Below are 15,174 nucleotides of genomic sequence, written 5' to 3' on the forward strand. Positions count from 1 at the left end.
TACATTGCTTTATAGTTGCTAGTGATATTACATCCCTGATACCGTGATAAAACATATGTACATCAATATTTAACCGCACACATAATTAATTATTTGTCAAAAGCTGAGTGTCATTTTATGCAATTGCAAAGGGTTTTGAGGGAAGGTCGGATTTGAATTCTGTTTGCTTCCTCATATCCCTGACTCCCTGCTGCTTCTTTCGATCCACTCAGAATTCGATTAATTGGGGTTTGAGGGAACATTGCAGGGGGAAACCTTAACTCGGGTGCTATCTATCCTAATTGAAAAAGTGCTCCTATTCATGTGTGCTTTGGGTATGTTCTTGTAGAAGGTTACCCAAGTGTATTTTGTGGTTTTTGTTGTAATTATCACTCCATTGGTGATTGCTGACCAATATAAAAATTGTGTGATTTCCTTTGAAAATAAAATAAATAAATATTGTATTACCACACACCGGCCTGGTTCATGGTCTATTGTGACCCGGGGTATTTGTAAAAGCGGGTGTGAGACGGGTTGGGTATCGGCTCAATTCAAATTCGTAGAAAATAAAGAAAAAGCATTCCTATTGAGCGCTACATTCTAGGCTAAGACCAACTGTCCTGGTCCGGTGTGTGGCGCCCGATTGGAATACTTCACAGTCTTGTGTTCTGTCCGCTGTGGTGCTGACCAATGATAGGCTAATAAAGAACCGGAGGTCAGCACAAATGTTTACACAAATTGCAAAACTGTTTGCAAGAGGAGTGGCAAAGCAAAATGCCACCACATTGGGAGGAAATGAGCTAAGTGGGGGCAGATCTGTTTGCTCCAATCCTATTTGACCAACGTATGTTTAGCTATAAGGGAATGACATATATGCCCAGCAGTATTTGTGGGAATTGCAAGAACACGAAGCTTGAAGTGCAATAGTTTCTAGCATTATTAACATATACGTGTATAAAAATGATGTTCGCTCTATGCTATTTTGTCAGATCTCATCAATCATTTCCGGTCCACTGTTCTGTTTGATTTGTGCTCACCCAACTGTAATAAGCAGTGTGACTTCTTGCCCAGTGTTTGCTCCTTTTTGGACTACCTGTAGAAATTATTTATTACGAGTTTCAGAGGACCCCTGGCCCTATAGGGAGATGGTTTAGTTGCTGAGGTAATCAATGAGTGGTTCTATGGGAACTCTTTTAAGGAGCAGTATGTCTGCTTGATAAGCTTAGGTTGCTTGCTGTTTCTTGGTATGATGCAGTCAATTCAAGGAAGGAAATGGCAAAGTGATCGAGCCAGCTTAGAGGTATTAGTGCGTTGTAATGGAGTAGTATGCATGGCAGTCATGTCTACAATGTTGCCCTGGTCATGGGTTGGGACAGTTGTGTGCTGTGCGAGATTCAGTGAGTTTAAGTGCTTCCTTCATAGTCTTGGTGGTCCAAACCCTTCCTTTATCAAGCTACTCATACTCCGAGTATCAGCCATGTGAAATAATCGAGTTGGCAATATCCCTGGATGCTATCATGGTGTTCAATACTAAGTTGGCAGGCAACATTACAACCATACAAACATACTTGCTCTTTCCCCAGAGGTAAGATTATCTAGGAGGCCAGAGCCTCACATAGGCATCAAGCAAAACCCCAAATCATATTATTGGTTAAGGTACAATAACCGCATACTGCAATCCGTGCTGGTCAAAATTCCCCTGGGTGAACTAATGCTCTCCACGTCTGGAAACTACAGAAGCCCTCAAGTGCTATTCAAGACTGGCCTCCCTGAGCCAAACTGTTGCCTCCAATGAACATACACGAAAGGATATAGACGGATAAAATAATTTAAAAAATAAACAAATGTCTGTCATGTTAACCTGGTGATTGGCATCGTCCGAATAGAGTCGTGGCATCTTGGATGTGGAAAGTGATCTCCATTGTATCTCAAATTGGTTGTAGATGAAATATAAAGGCAAACTTGTTCGGTGTCTGCTATATTTCTTTATGGTAATAATACACTTTATCAGTAAACCAGCTCTGATACCATAAAACATGTATGATACCCAGGAAGCATGAACAATCTCTACACATCCCAGGATCGCAGCATTGCACCCTCCTGGCACTCATGGATGTATAGCTCCTGGCTGCATGCTGCACCACTACCCACCATTCACAGCTACACTGGCAGGCCTAAAATGGGCGAGAAGAACTAGGCATCCTACTTAGAGCGCCTTTCACCCTCCTGCGCATCATATAGCACACTTTGGACACACTGCCACCACATATTCCCCTGCCTAGGCAACAGCCTACACTGCCCTGAGAAAACCCACACCACTACATAGCAACAGATGTGCACTATACAAAAGCATAACCCTATAGTAGTTATTTGTTCCCTCTTTGGCCAATCCTTAACTGATTTCTAATTGCTAGTAGTCTGCATGAGCCTTTTTTAAAGCATGAATGTGAGTATTTGTGTTTCGTGATGAAGACTGTAACAACTATGACAATGTCCTGCATTTGTTGGATCTCTAGAATTCTTGAAGGACTACCATGCCCTTGCTTCATATGACACATAGAGAATGCAGAAAGAGTTGAACATTGTTAGGACAGTTTTTCTAAAGTCTTGCTAAGGGCTTCATAAAACCATACATCTGAAACAGTACATAAGCTCCACTCTTAGTATAAAGCTGTACCACCTGAGAATGTTGGTAGCATTGACAGAGCACCTAGGCTCATTTTAGGAGGGAGAGAGGGCCGTAGCTTGGTACACAGAAATTGTAGCATACATATGGGTCAACAAAACACTATGGCCCTCATTACGACCCTGGCGGAAATCGCGGTGCAAAATGCACCATGGAGCACGGCGGAAAGCTGCCGATAGCGCCATGGGGGTTGGCGGATTTTCCGCCCCATTCCGACCTTGGCGGGGCGGTAAATCCCCATTCCCCATTTTACCCTTCCCCATTCCCATTTTTGCCCCATAGGGTATAATGGGAGTGGGGAAGGCGTTAATTACGCCACCTCAAAATACGGTGGCGTAATTAACGACAAGGTCCCGTAGCGCCATGGATTTCTCCGCCCGGAAAAACCAGGCGGAAAACGCTCCATGGCGCTACGGAAACTCGTAGTAGGGCGGACGGGTCCTCCGCGAATAACGCTGGCGTAAACCCACTCCGCCAGGGTCGTAATGAGGCCCTATGTATTGTAAAAATAAAGGGTTTATTTAAATAAAAGTAGAGCAAGTTCATTCTTGGGTAAGTAAGTACTGTAACATCATATAAACATCATCATAAAAACCAACTCAATACCTGTGGCATGCAAATCAAGGTATAACCTTATTTAGATGATCAAGAAGCAAGTCAGTGGGCCTCATTACGAGTTTGGCGGCAGCCATGGAGCTACTAGCTATTAGCTCCATGGCTGCCGCCAAGCCAGGCTCCTTTACCAGGTTCCCACAATGGGGAATTACTGGGCCATTCTGAGTTCGGATGGCCCGGTAATTCCTCCCTCTGGGAACCCGGGCCCGGACCTTCCCCATTCCCATCTGTGCCCACATAGGGCTCAATGGGAATGGGAGAGGGAGCTAACAACGGACCGATTACGACCGGCCTGTTGTTAGCTCCCTCTTCCCCTCACGGACCCGGTAACAACGCCTGGTTTTACCTTGTAATTTCGCGGAACGGGTTTAACAGGTCCGCCTCCATTAGCGGAGCCCGTTAAACCGTTCCGCGAAGGTTGTAATGAAGCCCAGTGTGTCAAAAGGTAGGTTATACATTCAGGAGAGTAGTATACTATTCTAGGCGAATAAGGCCAGGTTAGAGATACTTTTAGAATACAATCAGAATTTCAAGGGGAGTTGACCCGGTCAGTCATGCAGTGACACTCAGTTATGAAATCACATAATAAACCAACCCTTGCAACATTATTTTTTAGAACTCAGTTCAGAGCTAGTAAAACATCTCATATACTTTCTGGGGGGGCTCAAGCTACTCAGTGATAAGTATGAACACTCAATAACTATTTTATAGTGCACTAAGCAAATCAGGGAAAGCAAAACCCAATTACACTTTAAGAAAGACACAATGTATTTCAAGGTAAGTAATTGACCTATTGGCACATAGCTATATTTTATCTAATAGCTAGTTATACCCAGTATAGTTTTAAAAAGTGTATAATATAGTTTCTAAGGTAAGTAAGAACTTTATGAAACTAGTTTAGAATAGCACCACAACCCAGGGTTACAAGTTTAGCTGAGCAGCAGCTAATCAATGTGAGGAGGGCCTATATACTTTTTAAAGGAGCCTCCAGCTACTTAAAGGAAGGTATAAACCTTAAGACTTTTTTAGATCTATATAAAGCCAACCAGGGAAAGCAACACCCAATGTTACACTTTAAGAATGACACAATGTTATTCAAGGTAGGTAAACCCTTTTGGTAAGCTTTTACACTCATTCAGTTAAGCAATGATAAAACATTACCAACGATTATTACTTTTTGGAAGGGGGAAAACACCATTCAAGCAATGTATACACTTTTTAGAGGGCAGAATGCAACTCAAAGGTAAGCATAAACTTAATGACACTTTGTAACTTCTTCTTTCAAAGAGATGCAGTTACCACACTAACTTATTCAGCAACTAAGTAATTTTACACTTGTTATACTTTCATTTTCTTATCCAGTCCTTCCCTAGTCTATTGCATGAGTTCTGTAAGAGGCAGAAGAAGGACCCTAGTGGTCTAGGTGCCAGCTGTAGGCAGGTTGAGATGGGGTTCAGTTGCAGGAAAGTCAGAGATCCATAGGAGATCCTCTTTAACAAGTAAGTATTCACTTTCAGAGTTAGTTAAACAGACGTGCTCCAGCAATAGGCCTGGGCAATGTTACGCTCACCTGGCTCCCACAGAGGCGTCGATCTGAACTGGACAGCTGCGGTCTCCACCAATGTGACGCGTAGGGCCGAGATGACAGACTGGACTGGCCCACCTAACTTCGTTTGCTTGGCCCTTAAGAATATTCTTCTGCAAATGGAGAAAGGGAATTAACCACCCGTGGAGTTGAGCGTAAATCCCCCCACCCCCGCTGTTCTCCCCACAGATCACCTTTGATGTTTCCTCTTATAGTCTCACCTGATGGTTTGAAAAGATGAGCTCTCTATCCTGCATTGAGCGCAGGGGCGCGTTGATAACCAGTTGCTTCACTGGCTCGAAGGAATTGGTGAGTTCCAGAAAAATATTGACTCCGAAAAGTATGTAGTTCGTAAGAGTTCACATGTCTGACTTTCACTCTTGTCCGATTCCTTGCAGTTTGCAGCTTGACCCCAGCGAAGAGTTCCTCGTGGTAGCTGACGAAGTTCAGGTAAGGATTTGGCTTATCCTACACAGTTCAATAAAATAAGGCCAGAATGTAACCTGTCGCTTGCTCCCTTATTCAGGTGTGGAGAGAAAATATGAAGTTCGGGGAATAATGCCTCAGGCGGTAAAATTAGGTAAGTCTAATGCGGTGAGAAGAGTTCCCCTTGTTTGTCCCTTTGTCTCATCTTGTTGTCCTTTTGTTCACCTTAGGGGCCGGCGTACGGCGAGGATGCAATGGAGACTGCGCCGACCCGTGAAGAGGAATAGTACCCCCGGCGGTAATCAGGTAAGTCTATGGTGTTAGTTACTATTGCCTCTGTTTATTCCCTTGGCTCACCTTTGCTGTTCTTGTGTTCCCCTTAGGTGCCAGAGTGCGGTGGGATCGTGCAGAAGGATGCAGTGGGTCGTGAGGATGCTGCGAAGGCCGGTGAGTTCAGCGCGGCGCTGCAGCAGGCGAAGCGGCGCGTGTAAAATGCTTCTTTCTTCCAGCTCGAAGGCGCGGTGGATCCGGAATTCAGGTAAGGATCGAAGGTTTTGCTCTTATTCTAACCTTTTCTCCTTCTGTTCCTTCCTTTTTCTAGGAGCTGCAGACTCGACGCAGGCGTGGCAGAAGACTGGATGCAGGCTTGCAGACACGGTGAGCGTTACGCTGCTGGATGCAGAATAACGCGAAGCGTGTGCTGCTCTTCGGGCGTGGTTTAAATAGCCCCCGAAGTAGTCCCAGGTAAGTATTCCTCCCGAGTCCCACCCGAGTAAAAAATAGTCCCTAGGTAAAATAGTCCCTTTCAAGCCTCTCCATATGAGCCTGGCGCCATAGGCGCCAGCACCGCACCTAGACAGCCCCTAGCAGGTTTTTTTTGGGCTTGCTCAAAATAACATGATGCCTGCGTCCGGGGTTGCTGGACCTGGTCTGGTTCACCGGTGGCAGGCATCATGACAGCACTCCCCCCCAAGGCCCCTCCTAAAGTCGTTCCGCGTGGTTTTGGTTTGTCTGGGAAATTTCAGTGGAATCTTTTCACCAATCGAGGTGCATGCATGTAGTCACTAGGTTCCCAAGACCTTTCCTGTGGTCCGTAACCTTTCCAGTCGATTAAATAAAAAAGTTTTGACTTCACCATCTTGGAGTCCAGGATGTTCTTAACTTCAAATTCGGGTTCCCCGTATATAAGGACGGGGTCTGGTGGCTTGGTTAGTCTTGTCCCTGGTTGCACTGGCTTCAAAAGTGATACATGAAAGATGGGATGAATTTGCATATTAGCAGGTAAGTCCAACTTGACGGCCACCAGGTTGATAATGGCCTTAATAGAGTAAGGTCCCAAATATCTAGGGTTAAAGGTCCGCGTTCCCTTGAGAGGTATGTGTTTTGTGGCCAACCATAGTTGGTCCCCTATCTGGTACTGTGGAGTATCACTTCTATGCCGATCAGCATCTTTCTTATATTTCTCCTTCGCCTGTTTTAAATGTGCAGTTGCCTCCTTAAGGGCTTGTGTAATCGTAGCGTGTAGATGGTCCACTCCGGGCATTTCTAAGTGTTGGGGTGAGTCAAGGTCTGAGGTTCGAGGGTGGTGCCCATTTAGGGTATAAAAGGGACTTTGTCCAGTTCCAGAATGTACTGAATTATTGCATGCATATTCGGCGATCCAAAGAATGTCCTTCCAATTACTCTCAGTTTGATGTAACATACAACGCAGGTATTGTTCAAGAGTCTGGTTGGTCCTCTCCGTTTGACCATCGGTCTGGGGGTGGTGACTGGTCGATAATCTCACATCGATTTGCACCAATTGACAACATTTCTTCCAAAAATGTGAAATGAATTGACTGCCCCGGTCAGAGACCGACATGGACGGAAATCCATGTGAACAATGTTTTCGAGGAATTCTTTGGCCAGGATTGAGGCTGAAGGTAGTCCTTTTAAAGGAATAAAGTGGGCCATCTTGGAAAAAAGATCCACAATAACTAGAATGGTGTTAAACCCATTACAAGGAGGTAGATCAGTAATAAAGTTTAACGATAAGGTGTGCCATGGTGTAGGCAGAATGTCTAAAGGTTGTAAGAGTCCAGTTGGTTTTTTCTTTTGACTTTTGTTTTGGGCGCAAATACCACAAGACATCACAAATGATTTAATATCCTTTCGCCAGGTGGGCCACCAGAATTGTCTTTTAATTTTAGCTTCAGTTTTTGCAATACCTAGGTGCCCCTCCATTAGGGTATCATGATAATGGGAAATGACTAGCTCTTGTAGTTCCTGGTGTGGCAGAAAAAGTCGCCCTTGGTAATAAGGCAGATCATTGGTGACAGAGTAGTCCGGGCCTTTCTTTACCCAGTCCTGCAGGGCTGTAGGATCAAAGAGTTGCTGGATCTTTACCTGAATGTCCTCTAGTGTCTGTAGAGTAGTCATGCCAAGAATCCTTTGTTCGGAAATGATAGGTACTGGTTCTGGGTTCACTTCTGCCTCTCCCATCCCTATTCGGGATAAGGCGTCTGCTTTACCATTCTTACAACCTGGTCGATAGGTTATCATGAAATCGAACTTGGCAAAGAACAATGCCCATCGGAGTTGACTTGACGATTGGGCCTTGGCTGTTTTTAAATACTGTAAATTCCGGTGATCGGTGATCACAGAAATGGTATGCCTGGCACCGAGAAGATAGTGCCGCCAAGCCTTGAAGGCAGATTTAATGGCTAATAACTCCTTGTCGGTAACCGCATAGTTTAACTCGGGTGCCGAGAACTTTCTGGACCAAAATGCTACTGGGTGAAGCTGGCCAGTTTCAGGGTCCTTTTGAGACAGGACAGCTCCCATGGCTAGACTGGATGCATCAGTTTCCACTATGTATGGAAGTTCAGGGCGCGGGTGCTTTAACACAGGTGCAGACGTGAATTTTCGCTTTCAGCTCTTGGAAGGCTTTTTCAGCTTCTTCAGTCCACATGAAGCGTCTATTTTTTCGCAAGAGTGCTGTGATGGGATGTACAACATGTGAAAAATCTGGGATGAATCTGCGGTAGAAATTGGCAAAGCTGAGCATGCTTTGTACTCCTTTAACTGAACTTGGTGATGGCCACTTAAGGATTGCGTCCACCTTTCGTGAGTCCATTCGGACTCCCTTTGGGGTCAGGATAAACCCAAGGAATTCAACTTCTGTGGCATGAAAAACACATTTTTCTAGTTTTGCATTTAGTTTGTGCTAGCGCAATTTCTCAAGGATTGCTCGAACGTGCTCCACATGGTCAGATTCTGAAGAGGAGTATACTAGAATATCATCGATATACGCGACAACACAAACGTCAATGAGTTCACGAAGGACATCGTTCATGAAGTATTGGAAGGCAGCTGGTGCATTGCACAACCTGAAAGGCATCACCTGGTATTCGAATAACCCATACTTAGTGCGGAAAGCAGTCTTCCATTCGTCACCCTCTTTTACACGTACCAGATGGTATGCCCCCCGGAGATCTAATTTAGTGTGTATACATGCGTCCTTCACGTGGTCTAGTAGTTCAGGGATCAGAGGCAATGGGTATCGGTTCTTAACAGTTATCTGGTTCAATGCGCGGTAGTCTATGCACGTTCTGAGGTCACCTTCCTTTTTGGGCACGAAGAACAAAGCTGAAGATGCAGGGGACTTGGATGGGCGAATAAAGCCATTGGCAAGGTACTGGTCTAAGTATTGTCGTAGGTGAAGGTTCTCAGGTTCCGTAAGGGCATAGATCCTGCTACAAGGGGGTTGTGCACCGGGTATGAGATCGATTTGACAATCGTACGATCTGTGAGGAGGTAAGGTGTTTGCCTGTTCCTTTTGGAAGACATCCTGGAATTCTTGGTATTCTGGAGGTAGTTGCATGACTGCTGTGGTTACTGTGGCCAGGCCTGCGTTCTGATTTTTCTTTGGGCAACAGGTTTGTGCACAATCAGGGAAGGTTATTCTCTTCTCTCGCCAATCAATACAAGGATTATGTGTTTCCAACCAATGTATCCCCAGTATTATTTGGAACTGTGGGGCTTTGATTAGATCAAACACAATAGTCTCTCGATGCCCATCCTGACCCAATAGTGTCATCTCTGTGGTGGAATGAGTTACAGGCCCGGAGGCAATTTCAGTTCCATCGACTGTGGTGATGACATCTGAGGTGGTTTTTCGGCAGAGAGGTAGATTCATCCTGGAAGCCAATTCATAGTCCACATAGTTTCCTATGGCCCTGCTATCAATGTATGCCCTTACTGCGTGCATACGCAATTGCTGCCCTGAATCTACGAAGACCATTGGTATGATGAAATGCGAGGTCTGAGTATCCTTCTTCAAGCTCGGCAAGCGTACCTCTACGCTTGTCGGGCGTGGTCGTTTCCCGAGTCTGACTCCATATGGCTTTTATCAGCAGCTCCTACCACCTTCTTGGGTGGTTTTACAGGGCAATCCCATAGAAAATGCCCAGAAATTCCACAATATAGACACAATTGCATTTGCCGTCTCCTTTCTCTTTCCTTCTGGGTTAAGGGTCTTTTAACCCCTCCGATTTGCATGGGTTCTGAAGCATCTGCTCCTTTGGGGTTAGCGTGGGTTTTGACCAACACCCGATTCTCAAACTTGGCTCGATCAGCCTTTCTGTTCTGAAGTCTGTGATCTAACTGGACCACTAAGTCTATATATTCAGCGCAGTCTTGAGGTGGGTTCACGACTTGAGCCAAGACATCCTTGAGTTCTCCTCGAAGCCCTCGATGAAATAACGTGATTCGTTTTACCTCAGGCCATCCAGTTTCCACTATCAACCTATTAAAGGTCGCGATGTAGGATAGAAGGTCCTGGTTACCCTGTCGTAGGGACAAAAGTTCGTTATCCAGGGCTTGTTCTTGGGAGTGCCAGGCAAATAGTCTTTCCATTCTAGTTTGAAAGCCCTGAAAATCCAGAAGAATTGGGTCATCCTGAGTAACTTGTGGAATGGACCAATCAGCTGCACTGCCGCTGAGATATGACTATACAAAGGCTACCTTGGCTTGATCGTTTGGGAAGGCTCCAGGTCTGCATAAAAAGTGCAAGCGGCATTGGTTCATAAACACGGCGAACCTTTTGGGATCTCCGGCAAAGCGTTCGGGTGGAGCTAATGGAATATTTCCTGGTAGGTTTATTTGCACAGGGTTATTCAATAACACAGGAGCTGGATTTCCCCCGGAACCAGGTAGGGGTGCTTGTCCAGCCTGGCTTTGCAATAGTTGCCTAGCAAGGTCATCAGTTCGCTCCTTTGACAAAATCATTTCTCTCCTAAGAGCATTGGTTTCTTGACGGGCGGAATGCACTTCAGCCCTCAGTTCCCCTAGTAATTGGGCCAATTGGTCAGTCTCTGAGGTATCCATAACGCCCGGGAGGAAATTTGTGGGTAGGCTTCACGTTCTGTTACGCTCACCTGGCTCCCACAGAGGCGTCGATCTGAACTGGACAGCTGCGGTCTCCACCAATGTGACGCGTAGGGCCGAGATGACGGACTGGTCTGGCCCACCTAGCTTTGTTTGCTTGGCCCTTAGGAATATTCTTCTGCAAATGGAGAAAGGGAATTAACCACCCGTGGAGTTGAGCGTAAATCCCCACACCCCCGCTGTTCTCACCACAGATCACCTTTGATGTCCCCTCTTATAGTCTCACCTGATGGTTTGAAAAGATGAGCTCTCCATCCTGCATTGAGTGCAGGGGCGCGTTGATAACCATTTGCTTCACTGGCTCGAAGGAATTGGTGAGTTCCAGAAAAATATTGACTCCGAAAAATATGTAGTTCGTAAGAGTTCACATGTCTGACTTTCACTCTTGTCCGATTCCTTGCAGTTTGCAGCTTGACCCCAGCGAAGAGTTCCTCGTGGTAGCTGACGAAGTTCAGGTAAGGATTTGGCTTATCCTACACAGTTCAATAAAATAAGGCCAGAATGTGTAACCTGTTGCTTGCTCCCTTATTCAGGTGTGGAGAGAAAATATGAAGTTCGAGGAATAATGCCTCCGGCCGTAAAATTAGGTAAGTCTAATGCATTGAGAAGAGTTCCCCTTGTTTGTCCCTTTGTCTCACCTTGTTGTCCTTTTGTTCCCCTTAGGGGCCGGGTACGACGAGGATGCAATGGAGACTGCACCGACCCGTGAAGAGAAATAGTACCCCCAGCGGTAATCAGGTAAGTATACGGGGTAGTTACTATTGCCTCTGTTTATTCCCTTGGCTCACCTTTGCTATTCTTGTGTTCCCCTTAGGTGCCAGAGTGCGGCGGGAACGTGCAGAAGGATGCGGTGGGTCGTGAGGATGCTGCAAAGGCCGGTGAGTTCAGCACGGCGCTGCAGCAGGCGAGGCGGTGCGCGTAAAATGCTTCTTTCTTCCAGCTCGAAGGCGCGGTGGATCCGGACTTCAGGTAGGGATCGAAGGTTTTGCTCTTATTCTAACCTTTTCTCCTTCTGTTCCTTCCTTTTTCTAGGAGCTGCAGACTCGAGGCGGGCATGGCAGAAGACTGGAAGCAGGCTTGCAGACACGGTGAGCGTTACGCTGCTGGATGCAGAATAACGCGAAGTGTGTGCTGCTCTTCAGGCGTGATTTAAATAGCCTCCAAAGTAGTCCCAGGTAAGTATTCCTCCCCAGGCCCACCCGAGTAAAAAATAGTCCCTAGGTAAAATAGTCCCTTCCAAGCCTCATTTGGCTTGGAGCTCTGCAGCATGGTCTGCATCAGGTAAGCTTGCAGCATGGTCTGCATCAGGTAAGTTCCACTCTATGAGCCTGGCGCCTATGGCGCCAGGACTGACTCTCCATATGAGCCTGGCGCCATAGGTGACAGGACCGCACCCAGACAGCCCCTAGCAGGGTTTTTTTGGGCTTGCTCAAAATAACGTGATGCCTGCTTCCGGGGTTGCTGGACCTGGTCTGGTTCCCCGGGGGCAGGCATCATGACAGGCAAGTGGAATGGGCAAACTCCTTACCACAGAAATCACCAACTCAGCCTCACAGGATGCACATCAGAGTTAAGTATTACCCAAGCCTACATAATACCATACGAGAAAAGAAGAGCTTCGGTGTGGATGCCTTCAGGATGCAGCAGCACACAACCCGGTCCCTGCATTCTTGGTCTGGAGACGAAAGAACTGGACACTGGATGGGTACTTGCAGCAGCAGTCTTCAGAGGAGGCTTCCAGCAAAGGCTTCTTCATCGATTCTTTCGGCTCTGTGGATTTGGTACCTTTTTACAGCAGCCAGATGAAGAACGAATATCGCCAGTTAGATTCTCTTCACTAAGCTGGTCCTACACTCTGGTGAGGGGACTTCAAGGATTCGAATCGTGTCTTTTGAGATCCAGCAGGAGTCCACCAATGTTTCGGACAGATTCGGACTTCGGAAGACCATTCATCGCACCCAGGCTCGAGGTCCCAGGGTATTGGTGGTTTGCAGCCCACCAAGGTCGCAGCACGTCATGGGATGGCTCAAAATGCAGGTCTTCATGAGATCCCCAGGTTGATTGAAAGGAAGGTGTGCATCAGGCTCTGGTTAAACAGCAGGCAAAACCTCTGCAATCTCTCCCTGCCATTTACAGAAAGGCACGGTCCCCCCCCCCCTCCACTGGGACTTGGTTCCTTTCAGGCAAGGTGGAAGACAAAGGGTTGTGGAGTTCTGCCTGATACTCCCTTCTGAGATACTCTGAAGCCTAGGCGGGGAATACAAAGGATTCCCGCTAAAGACAAAACTTCCACTGAGGTCGCTGCTGCCTAGATTGGCAGGGGAAGACCTCAGAAACAACAAGCATATAAGAAATGATGATAGCAATGATGGCCCTTCTGTGCATTACCGAGGCTGATTTAACAGCGTGCGAGTAATAATGACTAATAGTCATAAAAGTAGTACACTGCCTCCAGCCATTCATGTAAACTTAGTATTGTAACAAAATGTAAGAAAGGGGACATATTGTATTACCCCAGCAGTCCACATAAGTGGGGTGTGCTGGCTCACTATATAAAAATGTGAAGGGGATGAAAATCCCTCTTTACCCCTTGAGAACAGTAGTTCACCCAAGTACATTAAAGAGAAATTAACAGGGAAGCCCAAAGGGGCAACCCAGCCTAAGCTCAAAAGTTATAGGAAACTATAGCTCCAATCATGCACTCACCCGTAAAAAGAGTAAAAGACAACATGAGAGGAGAAAAGATTCCCCTTCACTTAGGTACAAGGGAAAATAATCACCAAATTCAGGCAAAATGTTCTGGGGTTGACACAGGTCAGGAAATGTTATCACCCATATGAAAATCTTCCCTAACAAACATGAATTGTCTGCTATTAATGTATGCCCTGATACTTCCATACTATGATATGATATGATATGCTATGGCATTTGTAACGCGCCTATACACAAGTGTTTCAAGGCGCGACGAGGCAGGGAGGGGGGAACAAAGGGAGACAGACAGCGATCCTACTAGGCCAGGTGTCATTCAGATCGCGCAAGTGCAAGGTTAAGGGGACGGGAAAAGTGCAAGGGGGAAAGGGAGAGGGGAAAGTGCAGTACACGGTTAGTAATGAACAAGATAAATAATAAGGGCCAGCTGGTGGCAAGTGCAAGATAAGTGCAGACACGTGCTGGGAAGAGGGGCTGGAGGGATACAGAGACAGTCCCGCAGTGCAAGGGTTGCCGGGAAGGCAGTGCAGGCGAGAGTGGCTGGGCCAAGGACCGAGATTGGTGAGTGGCCCAGTTGCTGATTTAGTACAATTTCAGTGATTTAGTAGGGGAGAGGGGGAGAGAAAGCAGAAGCAAAGAGGAGGGTTTTGAGGCGCTTCCGGAACCGGAGATGGTTCTCCTCAAGTTTTAGGGAGGCAGGAAGGCTGTTCCAGAGGGAGGCCCCTGCAGCAGAGAGTGATCTCCCACCAACTCGTTACTTAGAGAAGCGGCTGACCCTGAGGGAGTTGGAGGCGGATGAGCGAAGTGCTCGAGAAGGAAGATATTTAGGAAGGGAGAGTTGAAGGTATTTTGGCCCCATGCCCCAGAAGGCCTTGTGGACAATGCAGAGGGTTTTGAACTTAATCCTCGCAGCCACAGGGAGCCAGTGTAGCGATTTCAGTCCTGGAGAGATACGGTCCCGGGGCTTGAGGGCAAGGACAAGTCTCGCAGTCCTGTTCTGGATGAGTTGCAGAGGGCAGAGAGTAGAGGCAGGCAGATTTAGGTAGAGGCTGTTACAGTAGTCCAGCTTCGAGAGAACCAGGGCTCTGGAGACAGTGAGCTTCTGGGGGAAGGAGAGGAAAGGAAGGATACCTCTGAGGAGGTGCAGCTGGTAGTGTGACTTCTTAGAAACGTCAGAAATGTGAGGCGAGAAGGAGAGTGTGGATACTATTTACTATTTACTATATAATACTATTTAAGACCAGCTGAGTTGATGTATTCTCTATTAAATAAATGACACGTTAATCTTAAATTATATCATATTCTTATGCCTGAAGATAATAAGTCAAGTGGCTGTGTTGATGTTTGCAGACTATGGGGCAACAGTGTTGGAAGCAGTGGTGCTGGAGCCCTGGCAGAGGCTCTCCATAACAACCAAAGCTTAATATGGTTAAGGTAAGTCTGACCGAACTGTCATGTGCCAGTGCACCTTGCTTCTCAGCCCTTGCAATATCTCATCCAGTTTTTGCTTTGCTTTCTTCAGTTTAGTTGGGAACAGCATTGGGAGTACTGGTGCTCAGGCACTGGCTACCATGATTGGAACGAACCCAGCACTGCAGGAACTTTGGTATGCCTTTTATTTAAATATTTTCATCTTAGTGGTGCATTATTAGTATACATTTAAAACTATTGTTTCGTTTTGTATTTATTTAATGGGTAGTTTTTGTTGCAAAGTGTTATATGTGTAATGCCAATTTAGGAGGCAAAT

General features: G+C 46.3%; 1 protein-coding gene across 4 annotated transcripts in view; it reads left to right on the top strand.

Annotated features, from left to right (window-relative positions):
- Positions 1-15,174, top strand: part of NOD2 (nucleotide binding oligomerization domain containing 2) — a 561,668-nt gene that overhangs the window by 450,404 nt on the left and 96,090 nt on the right. For 3 of the 4 annotated variants that reach the window (XM_069639465.1, XM_069639461.1, XM_069639467.1), the window contains exons 8-9: positions 14,778-14,861; positions 14,950-15,033. The exons of the other annotated variant lie outside the window; for it this stretch is intronic. In XM_069639465.1, the coding sequence (XP_069495566.1) occupies positions 14,778-14,861; positions 14,950-15,033 (168 nt within the window). The remainder of the gene's footprint in view (positions 1-14,777; positions 14,862-14,949; positions 15,034-15,174) is intronic. 4 annotated transcript variants of the gene reach the window in all.

The sequence above is a fragment of the Ambystoma mexicanum genome, chromosome 1q (genome assembly GCF_040938575.1).
Source record: "Ambystoma mexicanum isolate Mex_15411 chromosome 1q, UKY_AmexF1_1, whole genome shotgun sequence".
NCBI classification, from domain to species: domain Eukaryota; kingdom Metazoa; phylum Chordata; class Amphibia; order Caudata; family Ambystomatidae; genus Ambystoma; species Ambystoma mexicanum.